Genomic DNA, 21854 nt, shown 5'->3' on the forward strand with positions numbered 1-21854 from the left:
TAAGTTCAATTTCCAAAATATGATTTTTTATTCCTCTTTTTAGTCAACTTTAGCATGGGTGTATTCACTTATGCATAGCACTGTATATATATATATATTTTTTTTTTTTTTTGATGTTTCAGATAATGACTTTGACTCATGGAAACATTCTTGAAATGTTCATTTAGTTGCATAAGTAAATGCTTTGGGTGCTGACTTTTTTTTTTTTTTTTCAGTGCATAGATTCAAAGCTTTGGAAGTGACATCAGTCCTTTGGCTTATATCAGGCTTGTGAACTTCCCACACAAGCCTCAGGTCCCTGCTCTTGACCATTACAACTACTCAACTTAGCATAGCATTGCAATGTAACAATAAAACAATACTAAATAGCTGGGCTATTAACCACATCCAACTTACAAACAAACTATTACATCTTAAAGAAGTAGCCTATACTCAATTGTGTTAAACTTAATGAACAAATGTGCAACATACAATGCACAAAATACAATATCTCTTGGTTTGTAGGAAATGTGGAGGGAAAACACTGCACACACAAATTATCCTGGATCACAAATCTACAACAACAGCAACATACAGTACATTATGTAAAATAATAATAATAATAATAATAATAATAATGTAACACTGCAAAACGATTGCTAATGTTAGTGGTTACATCACTTTGAGACAAAAACAGGCAAGAAAAGGCACTTTCAGTAACACGTCTTAACAGTGTAGTATAGCTTTAAGATTAAGACAAGACAAAAGTATTTGTGTAAGTGCATTGTAACGATTCCCTTGTTTTCATTTTCATCGGCAGCTTCAGACAGTTTTATTTTTGTCCTTCGGGGATCATTTGATCAGATTGGTAAAAAAGTTTTTTTTTCTTTTAATTAAGAGATTAAAAAAATGTTTAAAAACATTTTCTTTTTTTTATTAAAATATCTATAGTTAATCAGAATGTTTATGATTTAGGCTGTGTAGAATGTCCAATTCTGTGTTGCTTAAAGTTCCAATCTGCCACCCACATCACAGTTTTACATGAGTGATTTACCAGTGATCTGTGAACCTGTTGACTGAATCATTAAAAAGAATTGGTTCGAAAGAATAATTCATTTCCAAACCACTAATTCAAGCACCCTAATTCAAGTAACGATTCTGTCTCAACTCTGAACAGTTGTAGCTTGGTAACACTCGAAACGTTTTTTTCAGCCGATTCGAAAAAAATGCTTTCATAGTAGAGGTGATATTTGTTATGTAACATACAGTTGAGTGAATTTAAAGCTTTTCTGTGAATTTTTGAAATAATTTGCAACATTTGTTGTACGACAGACCTACACGTTTCTATATTTCAGCATCAGAAAACTGAACTGAAAGCTTACACAGGAGGACAGTATATGTCAGTTCACACTCAAAAGTGTGTGTCTATCATGATGTAATACACTTCGCTCTCTCTCTTACATGTACCTCCTTCTCTGTCGGCTACTCATCCCTTTAGTGACAATTTTGACATTTTGGGTGGCATCTCTGTTTGTTCACATTGCAGCGGCAGCCTCCACTTGTGTCTCCAGGACCCTGAAGTGAGAAAGACATGAATCTCAGTTTCCAACTATTAGATATTTACAATTAACAATGATTCTTTGAAATCTATAAGTCATGGTATTTATTGCTTTGTCATGATAACCGTCCATCGTGGCATGCTGTAACTGCCGGAGCGTAGTTTTTAGAAATGAAACCTACATTACACACTATGCTTGCTCTTGTTTTCTGAGGGATGATACCCAATGGAGCCAGAGAGTAAAGCTTATATCCCAGTCTTACTTTAGGCCCCCAGCGTGGTCCTCTGGTGACCCAGCAGATCTCGGTGTGGCAGACAGTACAGCGGAGCCAATCGCAGCCCTCCTTCTTCTGCACAATGATGCCGCACTGAGGGCAATGCATCGCCTCTCCAGAATTAACAAGAGTCTGTTCATGTGTGAGTGAGGGGACAGAAGACAATAAAAAGAGAGATGAACATTTAGCACTTTCAACTGCAATAATGCAGTGGGTTTAAGATGATGTCATCTGAAGAACATGCCAAAGGACCTTTCTTAACATGAGCTTTGATAAAAGAAAAGGATCTGGATTAGTATGTGTTTGACCTTCAGCAGGTCTCTTGTTCTCCGAGCTGCAGAGTCATTGATGGCGCGAGCTGCTAGATCATCCTGATATTGCTTACAGTTCATCCCTTCATGAATGGCCTAGGTAAAGGAAAAACAAAATTAGTTTTTATGTTTAATATGCCTAAGTCATTCACCTCCTATTATAATGAGAACCTACTTAGTAGAGAAACAAAAACCTAGAGTAAATTGTACACACAATTATCTCAGTGTGCATTTGACATGCAGACATACCTTGCAGAGCAGGCAGTTGTGTTTTTTGCACACTGGGCAGTGGAAAGTGTTGACGGTATCTTCATAAACACACCAGCCAGGACAGTCTGCAGTAGCACAGTGATAACTGCCCTCACATCGAGACTCTGCAACAGACAGACCCCTCTGCAACCAGCGCTCATAATCGTCTACTGACACCAGCTGTGTGAGAGAGAGAGCGGAGGGAAAACACGCGAGGCAGAAATTGGCATAAAAATACTTACAAATATCACTCAACAGATTCATAAAAATCTTTTGTTCCATGATACTGTATAAGCACATTATTAACAAAAGAACAGGCCAAGTGTAAAGCAGCGTTATTATAGTAATTTAACTAAAACCATGAAGAAACATTTTCGTTAATAAAATAATCGTTAAATGAAACATGAAAAACACTTACGAAACTTATTTCAAAAAGGAAACATTTCTCATGTTCATTCAGTTTAACTTAACTAAAAATAAAACAAAAATGATTAAAAACTACAACAATGATAAAACACAACAACATAACTAAAACTTCTAAATTAAAACTGAAATGAAATTAAAAATGAAAATATAAAACTAATTCAAAAACTGTAGTAGTGTCAGCTGTTGGAGATTATGTGGGGCTAATGACGCCAACCATTATCATATTTTTTGGGGAGTGTCTTAAGATATTTGCCTATAAAAAACAGAATTTAGAAGCCATTTTTGAGATGGCACTTCTTTTAATTTGTGAATCTTTATATTTGAGTAACTTTTCATTGGATGGGTGGAACAACAAAGATAAGAAACTGATGTTAATTATCCTAATAAGGTAATTACAAAAAAAATGGTTAAAGCCAGAGCCACCTACAGTTGCAGAATACCATTCTTGACCATTTTATGTATTTCTCCTGTAGTTTTGTAGACAAAGAGGCAAATTAAAAGCAGAACAAATGAAAGTTCTCACAGCTCTGATTTCTCTTTCTTGCAAGATGCAGTCGCAGGCGTAGGCCTCGTCTCTGTATGGACATGCCACCTGAGGGTCCTCCGACATCAGAATCATAGAGCGCAGACACTCTCTACCCATAGAAAAACAGTTTTCTTAACTACTGCATGACAAATACAGAACAGTAAATGTGCTCCAGCGGCACACTCTCAGTCTTCCTCACCTGCAAAAGCAGTGAAGACACTCTCGGAGCAGGACTCCCTCGCCAGACTCGAGCTCCACATAGCAGATCCTGCACTCCACTCTCTCTGGGTTAGGAACCAGATCCTGTCCGTCCATCTGCACCAGACGTGCAAAGTTTTCCCTGCGCTCTGCTTCTCTGGCCTACAGACACAGAAAGAGAAGCTGTAAGAACTGAAGAGACAGCCCGTGTGAGGAAAACACACAGCACATGCTGTCACTCCTGAGTGACGGGAACAGGGTCTAAATGCCTACAAGATCCCGATGGCATTTCTGATTTCTGAACATTGATAATAAATCAGCATATTAGAATGATTTCTAAAGGATCATGTGACATTGAAGATTGGGGAAATGGCTAATGAAAATTCAGCTTTGCATAACACAAATAAATTATATTTTAAAGTATATTAAAATAACTATAATAACTCTATTTATGTAAATACATGAACACTGTAAAACAACATTATAGCCAAATAAGTATATGCACTTGCAATAAATAAAATATAGCTTACATACATTTTGTGATTAAATATATCATGTATGAAATGCCTTACACTTTCATACTTTAAAACATACCAGAACTGTAAATAGAAAAAACGTCACACACCTAGATCTAAATGGTTTGTACCTATTAAAAGACCTTTATTTGAGTTTGTCACATAGTTTGTTTGCATAGCCATTTGTCTTTCTTCATTTCAAGGCTATTTTACATGACTAATCATAAAAGAATAAAGCCCACAGTCATGCAGACAAACAAGTTATGTTACATCACAGCCCTAACTCGACCAATGAAGACATGTCTTCTTCTGGTTCCTTCTCATTCACACTAGTTAGGCCTACTCATTAAGCAGAAGTTTTATCCATAACGTATTAATTGCCAGTACTCATTGAGTAACTTACCGAATGTTCTCTCGTTATATTTTTGTCATCTAAATAAATAGCATAAGCAAAAATTCTCTCTACCTACAACATTTTCACAAAGTCATATCTTTTAAGTGCAAAAATTCTGTAGCAGAAAACATGTTTATCAGATGTATTTACTTAGCATGCATGCATTTACAGAGTCAAAGGTTTTTGCAACACTGTTCACAGGTTCAACATGTCAGACACCGTTCACAAACTATTTTGCTTCTCTTCTTCATTCCATGTTAGTTTTAACTTTGATGTAAAACGCATGTTGCTTGTGTGAACAGCTGCAATCTTGAAGTGATGTACGATAAGTTACTTCAGTGGACGCGGTAAGCAAAAGTTGGTGTTTAATGTTTAACAAACAAAAAAAGTGTATTGTTGGATGACCCATCACAGAAAAAATGACGCTGGAACAGTTAAAAACAGTTTCTCTTAGTTAAGAGATTCCAAGACTAGAAAATAATTCAGATCTTGAATATATGAGTGTCAAACTATTTTACAAGAATCTGTCAAACAATATTAGACTGCGCAAGAGCTGTGCAGTCATTTCTTCATTTCTTACATCTACTTACAAAGATATACAATACATCATCTGATGCGTGAGGCATTTGCCCATTAAAAGAGTCTGTACCTGAATAAAGTTGTAAACTTTATTTTAGTTGAGACAGCTCAACAATTGGGGGCATCTTATTAGACCAAGTGAAGTAACAGCATCATACATTTATTTGCCATAATATTATAAAAATTACTTCCTGTATGACTGAAACATGGAATATTTGCAGTGTATAATTACATAGATGTTTTTAAAATGGGTCAAAATGTTTAGCTTTTGCAAGTGGTCTGAAAAAGGTGCTATTTGAATAGATGAGCTTGACATGGATCAAATTGATTAGCAGTAAACTGTTCAGGCATATACAAGTTGTGCAGTATACTGGAGGATGTTGGTGCGGAGGTTGTATTTGCAGTATGAGTGTGTCAAGACTATGCAGTGTGTGTGTGTGTGTGTGTGTGTGTGTGGGCGAGTCAGTAGTCCTGGTCGAGGTTGTGCAGTAGTGAGTTGTTGCCCCTCAGCTCCTCTCTTCTCCCTTTCTCCTTAAAAAGAAATAGAGACAAAAGAGAAGAGATTCAGACTGAGGAGTCAATCAGAGCTCACAAACCCTAAGAGATCACTAAAAGTAGCTCCTGAATAGCGGTAACCAATATGGGCTTTTCGATGACTGATGACAATTTCTAAAAAAATATGGGTCGCGGATGGGCAATACAATAAAAATTATGGATAACAAATGAGATGAAAAAAAAAAAAGTACTGCAATTAAATTGTTGAACACTTAAACACTTTAAATTTAATCTAATAAAGTAGGCATGAAATGAAAATTCAGTAAATATCAGTAAAATGTATTTATTTAAATACAAACGAAACAACTATTTTGATGTAAGGATTTTGTCCTAAACTTGGGTGTGAGGGAAGATGTAAAATGGTCGGTGTGCATGAGCTGTATAAGCCAAAAGCAAAAGAAAGATGCCAATCTCATCTGTTCTCACTGATTTCCACAAGCATCAAAACAGTGGAATATACTGGTGGAAGCAGGCAGAAGTATTGTGTAAAATATGCTCATAGCTTTCTCAATTTAAACTACTATCAGCTCTGAGTCTGGGCAATTATGTGTGTATTTTGCAAGCCTCACCTGTTGGTACTGTCTTATTGCTTCTTTTTCCTGCTGAATGCGTCGTAGCTCCAGAGCGTCTGGTCTGTAGTTGCCGGGAACAGTGTAGCCTTCAGGTCGGTCTGCGCTACACATTTCACAGCCAGGACGTGTCGGTTTATTAATATATGTACAAGTTGGGCAGGCCCATCCCAGCTACATACCCACAAAAACAATGATTCAAATAAGCACCATAATCTCATCATACAAGTACATCTATTTGCATTTATAATATACTTGCTGTTTTAATGATATGTATTTTCTGTTCATGTAGTTCACATGTGAGTTGTTTTAAATATTATTAAGTATGAAATGTTAGCGCTTTATCTTGTAGGAAAACTTGTTCTGTGTGTTAACATTATTTTGAACAGCATGTACCTGTGTGCTTGTTCTTTTGGGCGCCAGGGCTTCATTCAACTGCGGGAGCTCAAGGTTGATCAGGTCACGGATATCGCTCAAACCCAACCTCTCTGTCCCTCCAGGACTGTTGCCTGAGAGATATATACCAAAATTGTAAATTGTGCAAGACTTTATACAAAAAAGAATTGAGAACGAAATGATTGGTTTAGTAGCCATTTCTTATAATTTAGCAGAAATATAGAGATTCCCATTTATAATCAACTAAAATTGGTCTGTGTGTAAATGCATGTTATGACTTTGATTGGTGGCCTTTTGTGGTCACGGTGTGTATTAGTGTCTGCGCATACACACTCAGAGTATTATGGCTGCTATGAAGTCTCGTAGGCAGGGTGCTGTATGGCCTTGAGGCTGTGTTCAGTGCTGCTGGCCCATTGGTTACTGCTTCTTGGTGGGGCTGATTAGACGTTGGCACCAAAGCTGGCATGAGTAAAGCACTTTCCTGATCTTGTTGGTACAGCCCTCGACTGACTCGGGCCTGACGGGCAGAAATGAGATATAGGAACGCAGTGTCGCCATCTCGCTGAACTCCATAAGAAGCAAGAGAGCGATGATCAGAGCACAAAGACTGGCCGATGACCCAGCGCTGCACACGCGGATGAAAACCATAGTCTGTGAAGACCTTAGAGGGCAAAAACTGTGTGTCATTAACAAAGCTAAATGGTAATTACAGTAATTCTGAGAATCACATGGCATTGGAAAATTATTGATGAATGTTTATTTGATTGATGGTTATTAATGTTTATTTGGTTAATGTTAATCTGCACCTACCTGTTGTTTGAGAGCACCAATTGTGGAGTGGGGGAAGACGTTCACTGTGACACAACAGGAAGAGGATGCATCCTCTACCACCACAGCCAGGCTGCGTGATAAACCAATGCATCAGCTGAGATCAGAATGGCTTGGAAACATAACATATGTGTGTACATGTAAAAATGTGTGTATTTGAGTGGTTGGATGGATTACCAAATGAGTTGGTGTAAATTAAAGGGATAGTTCACCTAATAATTAAATTCTGTCATTGTTTACTCATCTTGTTGTTCCAAACCTGTGTGACTTTCTTTCTTCTGTGGAACATAAAAGAAGATATTTTAAAGTGTTTTGTATGTCCATTTTCAAAATATCTTCTTTTGTGTTCCAGAGAAGAAAGAAAGTCACAGCCAACAGGTTTGGAACGACTTGAGGGTGAGTAAATTATGGAGTTTTTATTTTTGGGTAAAAGATCCCTTTAAATATTACTGATAAAATACAAAAAAACTGATTTATGTGTCCTAACCAGGTGCAATGTAGCAAGATTTCAGCAACACGAAATGTGTCTGTCTACTCTGAAGGCAAAAACAGGGCATGATGTGACACATTCAATTACAAAATACAGTAAATCAAAACGGTTTCTCTCTGTTTGCCTGCACTCTCTACTCTTAATATGATGCTTTACCAGAAATAATGTTTTTATGGTTTTTCAGGAAGAACTTTGGGTATTTGACATTTAGTTTTCAATTCGAAACTCCCTTCACCCTCGTTTAATTTGTTTTGCCTTTGACAGTGAAGAGTGGGGACAGGATGCAAAGAGGGAGATGGCGGTGGGCGGTATTAGAAAGGACCTCAAGCTGGGATTTGAACTCGGGTCACCCAAAGCGCAACCACTGTGGATCAGGGCTAACCTTCATAGAAATCGAAAACGAGTGCCTGACAAAATGTAATGCCATTTGTCGCAGCAGCAGCTGGGCAGAAGCACCGATTAACATGCAACAGACATCTTTTATCACTTGTCGCTATGAATCTGGTTAGGACACATTGTTAAACTGATGGGTCAATGTCGGTAAACATGTATTTTACCTAATTTCAGTGTCAGTGTAATTATGTTTGGAGGGCTGAATGCTCAGAGCAGCTCTCTGTTTAGCTAAAGATGATGCACAGACAGACGCCGCCCGAACATCACCTGCCTCTATTGCGCTAACCAGCTCCGCACATATCTCCTCTAGAGAGAAAAGAAGAAAGAGAGAAAATGAATGAGAAAGTTGGATGGGAAAGGAGAGGGATAGAGGGTAGAATCGGAAATGGAAGCAGCTGTCAGCATAATAGACAATTGACACATTGTTTATTGTTTGGCAACAGGGTCAAGCTGATCGTGAGCAGAAAATTAATACAAGAAAACAAATGACTACCTGTACGTGGCATGGGTGCATTGCTCTGTGAATCCAGAGGCTGGGGAGGTAGCTTTCCTTCTTCAGTAGAGGAACTAATCGCCACTGAAATAATGACCAAGAGACATAGTGGTTTATAAGCACAGAACCAACAGTAAAAGTCAAAGGAAAATCAAAGTCTTTATATAAAACTAGAGAAAATGAATAAACGAACAGAACTGACAATAAGCAGTTTGAAGAAAGCAGAAGGAAGGCAAACCTCTATGCGCTTCACGGAGCGATGACATCACCACAGTGGCCCACTCCTGAGCTTCCTGCTCACAGCGGAAGTTGAAAGTGATACGGTCATGTGGTGGTGTTGCCAAACTCAGTTCATGGCACTGTGGGGACTTGATTTCATAACGAACAGTCTTGAGATCAAACTCAGCAATTGACTAAGTGAAAATAAACAGAGAGAGCCACAACAATATGATGGGGACTTTTTTTACTTTAACAAAACTACTGAAATGATATAGTCCAGGAAATATCTATCTCTCACAAGCAAATAAACAACCTAGCCTATTTAAAACTTAACATGTAGCCTACTGATTCAAAATTAGGCAATTTCATTCTTCGCCTATTTCATTATTCTGGTTGTATCATAATTTGTGACATTTATTGGGTACATGTTGTTTTGCAAAGATCACACTGATGAGAATGAAAGTACTGAGATTTCAAAATGATATTAATTCTCTTTGGGATCTCAAAGACCCTGGGTATTAAACATAATTTTCACATGCTATGGTTTTCTGAACTTGTAGTTTGTAAACTGTAGCAGGATGTAGGATGTAATTGGATGTATAACTGGTCACAGTGTCCCCAAATAATACAATTCCTGGATAACAACCACAATTTTGAAAGAGTATGCCTGCATAGTTTTAAAACAGAGGGATAAATAATTAAACATTACATTAGCCTACATGTATTCAAAGGGAAATTATAGGTCGAAAATAGGTTTTATTATATTACATTATTATTATTATTATTATTACATTAATGTATATTTACCGGGGTTTCTGGAACCAGAAACCATAACGACGTCCATATACAAATTCACATGATGGACAGTTTCACTTTCTTTCTATCAGTCTATTACAGCAAATGAAAGTGTTTACAGAAATTAAACATGATTAAAGTGGATATACGTAGCGTGAAGACCGTTAAAGTTTATTTATGACTCTTAGATCTCAGCAAACTAACATATTTAGGGGGTGGAGGGTGGATTTCAACAACAAAGACTGGCAAAACAACATGTGATTCACTCGTGTGAACTCTATATCAGCCACAGGGAAGCGCTATTAATGACTACGCAGATACTTCTGGAATGAATACTATCGATGTTACGTTTTTTTCTAAGCTTTTATCCAGATCCAGTGTTCAAAGCACAGCAGACTGAGACTTCGGGCAAGTTCGACATTTCCTCACCACACTGCGTCCAGCCGCTGTTCCGCTGATGTCCCGTAACGCAAGGCGGAATTCCCCTGCCTTCCCCGGGTCCATGCTCAGCTGAAGACGGAGAGATTCGTCTCCGGCGCCCGGGAGACAGAGTGGACGTATACCGGAGTGGCATACTGACACCTTCACTGACATCAAAACAGTGCTGCAGGCCGACTGCGAGGCCTCATGGCCGAGATGAGACGATGAGGACTGGGCCGGCGGAGGTGTGTGAGTCCACCCGCCTGAGCTCAGCGACATGCCGCTGCCGACTGACGGGATATATCGTGTTGACACCCCAGTACCAGCCGGGTTTTGTTCGCTAATATGATGCTAGGAGATATCCTGTAACTCTCTGATCCGGACACTTACCCAGAAGTGGCGGCCTTGTCATCTTTGTTTTAGTTTCAGATGGAGGGCAGTCCAGCCAGCGTCACAGCAGGAAGAAACACGGCTCAAGCGGAGACAGACATTTTACATTCTATGAGAGACGCTGCGCCTCCTGTTGAAAACACACATTCAAACCACACTGCTCTCTCATCTGATCTAGGCTAGGGGATATCCCAATTTTCCATGTCAAGCTAAAAAAAATTCTCATGAAACATAACTGTGACGCATCTGTGGTGATTACAGAGTTGCACAAAAATACTGTGTCAGGTTCATGCTTTCATGATCACAATGACAAATACCACTGTTAAACCATGATTACAGTAGTAAAACCATGGTAAATATTTAACCAGCCATGTCTAAGTTAGCTACTGCCTGATTTGTTCCAGGTCTGTGAATTACGTAATCAGGTTACGAAACAGTAACATTAATGGATTTAGTTACACATCTTTGCATTTACATTTTGGAATGTATTTATTCATTTTGATTCATTATGAGAAAATTATTTTAAAAACGTTAAAATAAATATTAGTAAGAACTCTGCTTTATTTAGTGACTTTAACTGGTTAACGTTACGTCCTAATCGACACATATTTCCACTTAAAACACCTGTAGCTGCTAACTTAAACACCTTCTCGAAATATATATGCCCTAATCTGTCTTTAAATTTTTTTTACATTTAACTTTTTTTCGCTCGACATAAAATAAACACTTTACAAAGAATTCATAAAAGGCTAGTCGCTCTTTGGATTTAAATTATGTGACCATTTCACCTGAATTGACTAGTACATTTAACTGACAGACTAAACAGCCAATAGAAGTGTCCATGTTATTTTTCTAAACACTTAAGTGGGTGTGGTCATTTTCAACGGAAATGACTGCTTAGAGGCGTGGCTTGTACACTGTTTTCGGATATAGAGGCTGTCGTTAGATGTTTTCGAGATTTTTACGGACATAACACAATAATCAGAACGCATAATCGTTAACGATAGGTCTCAAGTGGTAATTTAACCATCGTTTGATTAAGTCGCGTCATTTAAAGCGACGCTTATCTCGTTTTTAGAAGATATATTTGTTCTAGGTCAAATAAGGGGATGCTGCTGCAGTTGCTGTCTTGGAGCTCGACACAATCGCTGAATTTTATGTTGCGTTTAGTCGAAATACGAAGCTTTACGATAAGAGAAAACGCCTGCAGAATATGTCAGTCTCGACCGAGTCATTTTTAAATCTACTAAATTCGCACTGCAACGCATTTATTGCTGCCCCGCACCGTGCGTAGGCGCCAGAGCATTTTAGCTTGTATTGTGTTTTGAGTTGGGCAACAGATCTTTCTGTGAACTGATCCCACTGCTCTTTTCACCCCGATTTTTAAATCCGAAAGTGACATTGCAACAGGAAAGGTAAGCATAACAAAACCTACTCTGTGTTTTATAAATCGTCAATATTAACAACCTAAGTTAGTTCGTCAAACGTAAGTCAGTAGATGTTGTTTAATGTAAATAGTATAATGTATTTATCACCTAAACCAATTTGCTCTTTCATTATCCAATATTGTCCTGTTAACTATTTTGCCAGTAAAATGTCCCCGACTTTAGTCTTGTGTTGTTGTTTTTTAACCCAATACGCCCAGGTCGAACTATAAAGTAGGAAGTGGGTTGTTGGGGGGGAGGGGACGACAGTTAGATGTAGCTGCTACTGTTAGTTTTCAGATGTGAGGTCAACAAATAATCCGTCGTTTTTGTTCCAATGACGCAGTTTTATATATGTTTTTTTTTTTGTCTTTTTTTTTGTTCATGTAGACATAATGTAGTGAATGTGCCCATATTTTTTTCATAACGCACTAAACGGGAGTCAGTGAACTTTGTATGTAAATAAGCAACACTAGACGCAGCCGAACTGTTTCCTCTTGAGCATCTCCATGGCAGTTTCATTTGAACGTGATACCACTAGTTCCTTTCATAAATTATTTGTATTGTAACAGATTACTGACAAACACTGAAATACAGATACTCGGTTTCTGTTAAATGTGTGTGTGTGTGTGTTTTGTTTTCCAGCAATGAAGCTTTTAGAGAATTCCCTTTTTGAGGCCTTGAGCTCCCAGCTGTGTGTTGAAACTGGAGACGCTCACATCCTTGGCAGGTATGAACTTGGGGAATAATCTTGAGCATTTCTGTTTTCTTTAAATTTATTAGTCCAAGAATTGTGATTTATAAAACAAGGAAATATAAGGGAAAAGTTGTGTTGCAGACTTTGCAAAGTCAGAGGGAGAGAGAAAAAGAAAATAGTCTTTACTCTCCCTCATGTCATTCCAAACTCATAAGAAGTCTGTTCTTGTTTGAAACACAAATGAGGATATTTTTAATGAAACCCGAGAGTTCTGTCCCTCAATTGAAAGTCCGTTCATCCAGAACTGTGACTCTTAAAAAGTTAGCAAGAGATTGTAACAATAATTCCTATGAATCAATGTTCTCTGTGTGGCATATGTTGGTCAACATTTATATATGAATAAATAATTAAATCTGTTCATATGAAGCAATCATGTCTCTTCAGAAGACTTGATACAGCAGATTAATCTGCTCAATTCTTCTGGGTTACATTTATGATCTCATAATGAACTCAGATTTTTTTGAGGGAGAAGGGACTTTCAATGAAGGATCAAATCTCTCAGGTTTCGTTTTATCATATCTACATTTGTGTTTCGAAGATGAACGAAAATCATACAAGTTTGGAACAACGTGAGTAAATGAAGACAGATCTGTTTTTGTGAGTGCAATCGCTGTAAAAAATATTAAGAATCCTTATACAGTAATAATCGCAAACAAGTGGAAAAGTCATGGAAATTCTTTGGTCAAAAAGAAGTGGATTTAGATTTAATAATGTGTTTAAGTTCAATTGTCTGTTCTGCTGAACATCCTGTCACGCATCAACAAAGATGCATGCTTTCGTTCTTCCTGTGGTTATTGCAGTGTCAAATAAAGTGTCATGTGCATCAGTGTTTTAGCTTTTACTCCGAAAACAATAGCATGTTTGGTCTCGGTGCAGGAACCTCCATCTGATAGACGCACTCAGAAGAAAGTTGCAGAACTATTACCGCAATATTACCCACCACGTCAAAAAAAGTGCATCATTTTAGCCACTGTGTGTCTCTTAATATAACAGTAGTTTTAAACTTCTAACAACTTCAGATCATCACAGTCACAATGTAATGGATATTGAACCATTTTAATTTGGGTTTTCAATATTGGACACGTTTATTGGTTAGTTATTTGGTGTTGGATTTAAAACTGGAAATGTATTTTCATTCACCTTGTCAAGGTGTTAGGTAAGGACAAGGGGGTCGGTTACCAAGACGATGATATACCCTGACACGCGATTGTTGTTGCCGTGACGCAGATTGTAGTATCCTCTAACTAGCACATACCACTGTGGTTATTTAGGGGTAATTTCATTTCATATGAGCTGCCAGCCTATTTGGCATTTAATCATGTTACTGGATTAGCGCAAAGTACGGTACAGAGAGATCAAATGTGGCAGCCCTGAGCACAGATGTCAGTATCAGTATATACCACTTAATAGTGCTCACAGTGGCATTGTCAAGCACACATAACTCATGCATTTGCCTTGGTACCATCTCTATTTTGCGAACAGTCACAATCAGTATCTTGTTACAGGCCTAGTTTCAAACTGTCTAGTTTGGTGTGGCGTGTCTTCCCTCAAACGGATCTTTACACGCAGCAGCCAAGTACACTCACGTACACCACTGTTTGCTTTTTTCCCCACTGATTTGTTGAGCTTTAACACTGCTTTCAGTAAGCTGGCTACAGCGTCCTGAATCATATGACACTGTGTCCTGCTATAGCCTTTGCCCTTCAACTATAAATAAGCCTGTCTGTGGAGTGTTACTTGGACTCTCTCTTGCATAAGCCAGAAAGATAAACACATACGATATTCTCTTAGCTTTACACTTGTAATATTTTAGCTGAGCCTAAAAGTATAGGTTTGAAAAAGCCCAGCAAGAAAGGCAGATGTCTTGAACACTGCAATACATCAATGTTTATCATATCTTCTATAAAACCCAAGCAATATATTATATATGGCAATATCTTTGTGTAATGATTGTACAGATGAACGAACAATCAAATCATTTTCTTTTTCCCTTTCTCTTTTGCTACTTGTAGGATCGAGAGTTACTCGTGTAAGATGGCTGGTGATGACAAGCACATGTTTAAGCAGTTCTGTCAGGAGGGGGAGCCACACATACTAGAAGCTCTGTCACCCCCTCAGTCCAGCAGCGCTCCGAGCCCTAACCTGTAAGCCTTAACACACAACCATAAGCTTTACTTCAGCTACTGCAGTTGCACTACACAGTCTCTCTTGTGCACTTTCTTTTAGATTGGGGAAGAGTGGGGAGGATGGAGAGAACCCATTAAGTGATAAGTGTTGCAGGAAGACTTTGTTCTACCTTATCACCACCCTGAACGAGTCGTTCCGGCCTGATTATGACTTCAGTGCAGCCCGCGCCCATGAGTTCAGCCGAGAGCCCAGCGCTAACTGGGTTAGTATGACTAACTTGTATCATGATAACACATCTGCTTGGGTAAAGAAAAAAAGTGCTGTTGGTAAAGAAAAAAAAAGTGCTGTATCATTGCACTTTTTGATGATATTTTATATCAGGTAAAAGGTGATTTGGATGCACTTTAAAAAATTTATTGAAATTATTCAAAAGGTCCCATAAACTGAAAGACATGTGGTTTCTTGTAATAAAACTGGATTCATTTTAATCTATTAATTATTCATTTGTTTGTCATTTCAGAAACTATGATTTCTTGCATGTTTGTTTCTTAAGACTCTTGTTTGTGTCCTCCAGGTGGCTGACTCTGTTAACAGCAGCCTTTATTCTGCTGTAGGGGAGCAGTTTAACTCTTTAGGCCCAGAACTGTGGAATGCCATTGACCAAGAGATAAACCTGCAGAGCTGTGACATCTATAGGTGTGTGTGAAGAGTGAAGAAACAATTTCTGCCCTGCCCTCAGTTGTAGAGGGGTCTAACAAACATTTTCAAACCTTTAAATGTGTTCTGTACATCTATTTTAAGAAGTCATTACTATTTTGTTTGTAGCTACAACCCAGACCTCGACTCTGACCCCTTCGGTGAGGAAGGCAGCCTGTGGTCCTTCAACTACCTCTTCTACAACAAGAAACTTAAACGCATTGTATTCTTCACCTGCCGCTCAGTCAGGTCAGTAATCACTCACTGTACAGTACACGCTTTATTCATTTTATTATTATACAATATATATTTTTTAACATCATCTACTTCTGTTCAGTGTCCTCAGTAGTTATGGTTGCAGTGGCCTTGACAATGAGTTGGACATGGAGCTGGATGATGATGAAGAGGAAGTGGACAGCTTCATGGAAGACAGGTGAGCTCATTTTCATGAAGCAATCTTTATAAACCATATAAAGAGATGGTTTGCAGGACCCATTACAAGTAAGCAAGTTAGTATGTTACATTGTGCTTCAAGGTATTACTTGTGTTTCAGCAATGAATTGTTTGCCATAGACTTTTAAAGTGGTTTCTTTTGCTCTGTATTGCAGGGTCCCCAGAGCTCTGTGCGTCTAAAGCTTCCTCAGGGATGACAACCTGAGCTTCATCCAAAGGGCCTCGCCGATAACTTTGCACCCACTTTCTTCTTGCTTTTTCAAGAAAAAAACAACAACTTTATTTTCTGGGGATTTTCTTAAATTTGTGTGTGCTTAATTTTTAATTGTTCATTGTGGACTGAGGAGGGGAAAAAATGAGGCATTTACACCTCCCTCCCATTTACCCCTAAAGAAGATCAAAGACTGTGGCTGAGGAGAATTCCTGGAGAGCTGCTGGGACAAGGTTTGGCATGGACTCGTTTAGGCTTTGCTGAGGCTGAGAAAATAAAACCAGTTCTCCCAGGAATGAAAGATAGTCACATTCAAACACCAGCATTCTGACAGCGGAAATGGGATGTGTGACACTTTTTTTTTAGCACACTTTGGACTACAAAGACTGCACAAGCACCATTTTTGCCCCTTCCGTTTTATTTGTTCTCCTACTGTTTTCATAATTTGCTGGCCGGGAGGGTGGGATTGGTTAAATGTAAGGTTTGAAGCTTGTGTATGTGAATTTTGTCATTTAATTTAATCTGTTGTCTGCCTATATGAAAGCTTTTTGTGTTTTTGGAAGATATTTTTATCTGAAGCAACTAACAGGTACTCCATTAATCCCATGACCCTGGCATTGTTGGCACCATGCTCTAGCAAATGAGCTGTAGACATTTTAGACTTTTATTTGCCTGATATCTTTATATATGGTTGAACTATAAAGGTGTGTTTTTTTTTTTTTGTTTTTTTTTAAGCTTAATTATCTGAAATTCATCTATTTTAGTATACACCGCACTGATCTTTTTTTTTATTATTATTAAATGTCTGCAGATTTCACATTTTGTTGCTGCCATTTGTTTTTGACTTTCCATAATGTTGGCTTTGACATGACTTTACCAACTCTTTGTTAATTTTGCATAGTTGAAAGGTAATATTGAACCAAATATTGTTGAAGCTTTCAAGGCTGATGTATTTGAACCTGTTTATAATCATTTCTCATAACAATGTGAAATTTCAAACAGTGTTGACACGATAAGAAATATGTGAATGGAATCTGTCTCTTGTAGCCTTTTAGGATTTAGATTAAGGATGATTGAGCATCTGTGACAATAAAGCTATAGTTTTGTGTTTGATACCTGAAATCTTCTGCTTTATGAGCATTCCTGAATTGATTGAATTCATTTAAGAAAATGCATGATTTGAATATAAGGAGGCGTCAATGAAAAAATGAGTTATTTCAAAATTTGAAAACTAAAATCAGAAGGTATTGTGTGTAGTGACTGAGATAAATCAGATGTGATTATTTGTTCTATTCCATAAATAAACAACCAACTACATCACCCAACAAACAAACTAGGTGTCTTTTGAAATGACCCCAAAGTTTGGGGGCATTTCAAAAGACACCTAGTTTGTTGGGTGATGTAGTTGGTCTAACACCCAGAACATAGGCCTGTACCATGATGGTAGTTGAACAAACTTGGGGTTTCAGGATTAGTTTCAAGTTGACAAAACTAAACCAATTCAATTAGTTGATTGTGGTATTAATAAAAAAAAGTTAAATCAAGTAAAGTATCTAAATATAATAAATTATAACTACTCATATTTTATTTTGGGCTGTGTGATAATTTTAGTTGCCCGTGGGTCGTTTTTTCGTTCTAGAAAATTATTGTTGCTGTGTGCCAGGGATAGTCGCTTTTTTTGCGTCATCAAAAGGCGACTATGTTCAGTTTTTATGGTGTCGTAAACATCGGTAGGGGAGTCGGAGCGGCATGGGAAAGCAATCCAGAGATTACAACAATTTGTAAGATTCATACAGATCTCACATAATTGTATTTTACTTGCCGTTGCTGATGTTCCACTTATATAAAGCAGGCATACTCATCTACAACCCGCTTATGGTTGAGCATATTTAATCCTATATTTAGGTTTACTAGACATTTAAGACGCTCGCGAGATTCAGATGCCTGTTAAACAAGTCTAATTGAATGTAACATGTAGTTATGCAGGATTACAGTGTGATGGGGGAGATCGTTTTGTAGTTGCTTTAGAAACACCGAGGTGCTTTGGAGGCGTTCTTAAAAGATAAAGGTATTTGATCTTTTTTTGTTGTTGTTGTTGTTATTATTATTTAATAATCAACATGCTGCAATCTGCCATGTGATTTGCGTGTCAAGTAATGATCTCGGATGCCTGCCGTCCGCAGATGGTTCTGTCGTTGGTGAACCTGTGCGCCCGGGAGGTAGTGAGCGACCACAGCTCTTCGCCGCATTGGTTAAGTTGTGTGCCGAGGGAGCTCTACCGAGCGCTGCTGGACGCCGCCTTCTCTCACCGCCGTCCTCTAGCCGTCGGCGAGCTCGTCCAGCGGTGGCCTGAGCGGACACTGACTGTGGGAGGCAGCAGAAGGGCGGGCCAGTGCCCTCCGAACCGCCTCTGCGTTCAGGCTCTGCTGCTGGCTGTGGTCAGGGGACTGACGGACAAGAGGTATGGATGTTATCTCTAAATTACCCTTTCCATTTGAATGACAAAATGTGCAATTAAAGAGACGAGGTCAGTGCCATGCTATACATAGAAATTAATTTCATCATCACAGCATGTCTCATGTGACATGTCTCTGACCTGACAGCATGGATAAATATAGGTAGGAATGTCACTGATGCCCCCTTTAACCACACTGGCAGTAAACATGTTAATAAAGCACATGTGGATGACAAATAAATATGGGTTATTGATTGGATGGTGACTTTTATTGTCTATTAAAAAAAAAATATATATTATCACAGAATATCGTTACATGAATATAGTTGTAATATTGTGAATATTGTTAAGAGTAAACAGAAAAAGGAATGTCACCCTTTAGCCATTAAAATGTAATTTGAAAATATATGTATGTGTGTAGCCGGGGTGTATTGTATACATACATACTGTATATATGCATTCTAAAATAGATTTCACCTTAATTTTGTCGTCTTTGTCTCACTCTCTTTCTGTGTTGGTTATATCAAGTGTTTCATATATTTTCTCTTTTTTTAAACATTATTTACTAGCTCTCTACCTGCCTCCCATACTAGGTGTTGCCTTCAGGTGCTGGATCTCAGTGGACTTCAGTGTGAGGATGGGAGAGTTGAAGACTCAATGGGCGGATGGTCCCTCACTGTTGCCCTCTGCTCAATGGTGCTACAAGCTCGAGCTGCTGCCTCCAGGGCTCACAGGAGAGATGGTGAACGAGAGCGAAAAAGGGGGCTGGAAGCAGAGCGCGACCGGAGTGCTATCAAACGAGACCGGGGCACTGTAGGGTGCGGGAATAGTGGTGAAGGGAGTCGGGGAGGACACCAAGTGGAAGTAGTAGGGAAAATGGAGTGCAGAACTAATGAACAAACGTTACCAGAAGTTGAGTTAGTGAAGGGTGTCAGAAGGAGGATGGAGATCCAGAGGAGAAAGATTTCATCTGAGGTGAAATCGAACACTAGCAGTAATAACGGTAGCTTGTGTGACCAAGAATGGGACGAGGTAGCTGTGCTCCATGTCAGGGCTGACTTATTTATCAATTCCCGTTCCTGGGAGCGCGTCCGTGATGCCCTTAGTCAACTGGGACAATTGCAACTCCACTGCCGCTACCTTCGTGTGGAGGAACTCTCAGCATCCTCTATAGCTTCCTTATTGGGTCTGTTGCCTCAGCAGGATCTCCTTGGGGTGGACCTCCGCTACTCCAGCCTCGGGGTGTCGGGCCTGGCTATGCTGCTTCCATTGTTAGCTCCCTTCCCTCAGCTTCACTCTCTCAGACTACATTACTGTAACTTGGACTTGCAACGCACTCAGCCTGGCCAGCAGGGGGCACTACAGGACATGTCTAAAGGACTGGGTTCACTGAAGAGACTGCAGAGATTATGCCTGACTGCACTACGACTTCCAGGACACTTGCGCTTGCTGCTCAGGTACATACACATGTGGGTTTACACAGCTGTATTTGTCATACCTACTCATACACTCCTACTACACACACAGTCTTTAATAGTTTTAGTCAGAGGGTCAATGGCAGTGATGCCCTTAAAAAACCAAAACATTTCAAAATGCAATTCATGCATACAATGATGAATACACCTCTTCTATGATGAGCATGTTTTTAATTCCGGAAATAATATTTTTTTATAAAGCCAATGTCAAGGGGATGCAATTGTCGTATATCAAAATATCATAATGAAAAAATACACACACACACACACACACAACATTCATACATATATATGCTTTCAAATATATATGTATGTACATGCATACATTTTATTTATATATATATATATATATATATATATAATGAAAGCGTTTCACGTGTATTCAGGGTCAAAGGATCTTATTACTTTTTGCATTATATTTTTAGAGACTTTTTCAAAATGGTATTCAAAACTTGGCACATGTTTTCATTTTCTTGTTTGTAGCTCTCTTTCCCAGCCCCTGGAGGTACTGGAGCTGCCATACCTGTGCCTGACCTCCACTGATCTGGCCTACCTCTCCTGCAGTCAGCATGCTTCTTTCCTAAGAGAACTTGACCTGAGTGAGAACAGGCTTGATGAATCGTCCCTGCCCTCTCTGCGCCGTCTCTTAGGTCAAGCTGAAAGCTCCATGTCTCAGCTTTCGCTTTGTGGTTGTGGCCTCTCAGACACTCTACTGGGAGCTCTTCTCCCCTCCCTGTCCTGCTGTCGGGCTTTACGTAGCTTAAGACTGGCCTTAAACCCGCTATCTAGGATGGGACTTCTTTCCCTGGCCCGTACAGCAGCAGGAATCCCTTCTCTTCGTCTGCTTCTCTATCCCAATCCACTAGAGGATTATGAGCCTGGTCTGCCTGCTCTCCCCTCCAGTGCTCAGCTGCTGGACTGGCCTCTACTAGAGGAGCCTGAGAGCAGGGACTTGACGCTGAGGTTGCTGGATGAGGTTATGAACTTGAGAGGACGCTCCCGGGACCTTCTTGTGACCTCTGACCTTCTGAACTATAGCCCAGACTTAACTGTGGACGACTAGGCAGTGAATGTCTCAGAGCTTGCTCTCATAAGCATTTGACAATCACAACTATGCTTAAACTAGTACTCTCAGCTTGTTACTTTTAACCACTCATGAGGAATTTACTTGTGGTTTCCAAACTTCTACATGAAAAGCCAACCTAGGCTTAGACATTTTTTTATAAAAAACAAAACAAAACATAGCATTATATTGTATGCAGCATCTCATATAAAAGGATTTTGATTGGTTTGTTTTGTTATGCATTACATATGGTTTTACTGCCTTATATCATGTTTATGGCCTACACTGATGGAACAAACTAAGACACCTCTTTAAAATGTTTTTTTTTTTTTTAACTAAACTTGTGTTGACTTCTTAATTTTCTCAATGCTGGGTGAAAATGTTCAGGTTTAATATTCTCTGCTCTATTGCCAGTCTAATTCAATATGTGACATGTCTCTTGAAGATAATCAAGACCTAAAGGAAGGGATAGTTTACCCATGAATGAAAAACTCATTTCGTTCCAAACCTGTATGGGTTAATGCCTTGATTGGCTTCATTAAGAACATTCAGATTAAAAAAAAATGTTTTTAGGTTAACTATTCTTTAATTACTATGATGTTTAAATAATATTCACAGATAATTACAGGGTTCCC

At 38.8% G+C, this 21854-nt stretch overlaps 3 protein-coding genes across 4 annotated transcripts; 2 read left to right on the plus strand and 1 right to left on the minus strand.

Annotated features, from left to right (window-relative positions):
• Positions 1-870: 870 nt before the first annotated feature.
• shrprbck1r (sharpin and rbck1 related) lies at positions 871-10730 on the minus strand. The gene is made up of 15 exons (XM_084404360.1): positions 10559-10730; positions 10178-10458; positions 8973-9147; positions 8735-8818; positions 8406-8547; positions 7341-7431; positions 6864-7191; positions 6531-6643; positions 6135-6308; positions 3524-3684; positions 3322-3433; positions 2373-2552; positions 2121-2219; positions 1801-1944; positions 871-1554 (listed from the first exon to the last, which is right to left on the minus strand). The coding sequence occupies exons 1-15, from the start codon at positions 10578-10580 to the stop codon at positions 1474-1476; spliced, it is 2187 nt and encodes a 728-aa protein (XP_084260486.1). The 5' UTR covers positions 10581-10730; the 3' UTR covers positions 871-1473.
• Positions 10731-11444: 714 nt separating this feature from the next.
• Positions 11445-17339, plus strand: maf1b (MAF1 homolog, negative regulator of RNA polymerase III b). The gene is made up of 8 exons (XM_084404361.1): positions 11445-11973; positions 12628-12712; positions 14752-14883; positions 14966-15128; positions 15441-15562; positions 15692-15811; positions 15900-15995; positions 16171-17339. The coding sequence occupies exons 2-8, from the start codon at positions 12630-12632 to the stop codon at positions 16193-16195; spliced, it is 741 nt and encodes a 246-aa protein (XP_084260487.1). The 5' UTR covers positions 11445-11973; positions 12628-12629; the 3' UTR covers positions 16196-17339.
• Positions 17340-17870: 531 nt separating this feature from the next.
• Positions 17871-21549, plus strand: LOC311287020 (leucine-rich repeat-containing protein 14). 2 transcript variants are annotated; one of them, XM_084403576.1, is made up of 5 exons: positions 17871-18007; positions 18205-18294; positions 18410-18687; positions 19275-20138; positions 20640-21549. In XM_084403576.1, exons 3-5 carry the CDS (start codon positions 18410-18412, stop codon positions 21217-21219), a joined length of 1722 nt encoding a protein of 573 aa, XP_084259702.1. In that variant the 5' UTR covers positions 17871-18007; positions 18205-18294; the 3' UTR covers positions 21220-21549. The 2 variants fall into 2 exon arrangements, with proteins under 2 accessions (XP_084259702.1, XP_084259701.1); XM_084403575.1 differs by having other exon boundaries at positions 17926-18294.
• Positions 21550-21854: the final 305 nt, after the last annotated feature.

This window comes from Rutilus rutilus (genome assembly GCF_951802725.1).
Source record: "Rutilus rutilus genome assembly, chromosome: 3".
NCBI lineage: Eukaryota > Metazoa > Chordata > Actinopteri > Cypriniformes > Leuciscidae > Rutilus > Rutilus rutilus.

Bases quoted from the DNA above. Each gene is read 5' to 3' on its own strand.
- shrprbck1r (XM_084404360.1), bottom strand. From the start codon at position 10,580: ATGACAAGGCCGCCACTTCTGG. The intron at 10,459-10,558 runs GTAAGTGTCCGG...ATATCCCGTCAG, and splicing joins GACAAGGCCGCCACTTCTGG to TCGGCAGCGGCATGTCGCTG. The intron at 8,819-8,972 runs GTTTGCCTTCCT...TCATTATTTCAG, and splicing joins GCTCCGTGAAGCGCATAGAG to TGGCGATTAGTTCCTCTACT.
- maf1b (XM_084404361.1), top strand. From the start codon at position 12,630: ATGAAGCTTTTAGAGAATTCCCTTTTTGAGGCCTTGAGCTCCCAGCTG. The intron at 14,884-14,965 runs GTAAGCCTTAAC...ACTTTCTTTTAG, and splicing joins AGCGCTCCGAGCCCTAACCT to ATTGGGGAAGAGTGGGGAGG. The intron at 15,812-15,899 runs GTCAGTAATCAC...ACTTCTGTTCAG, and splicing joins TTCACCTGCCGCTCAGTCAG to TGTCCTCAGTAGTTATGGTT.
- LOC311287020 (XM_084403576.1), top strand. From the start codon at position 18,410: ATGGTTCTGTCGTTGGTGAACCTGTGCGCCCGGGAGGTAGTGAGCGAC. The intron at 18,688-19,274 runs GTATGGATGTTA...CTCCCATACTAG, and splicing joins AGGGGACTGACGGACAAGAG to GTGTTGCCTTCAGGTGCTGG. The intron at 20,139-20,639 runs GTACATACACAT...TCTTGTTTGTAG, and splicing joins CACTTGCGCTTGCTGCTCAG to CTCTCTTTCCCAGCCCCTGG.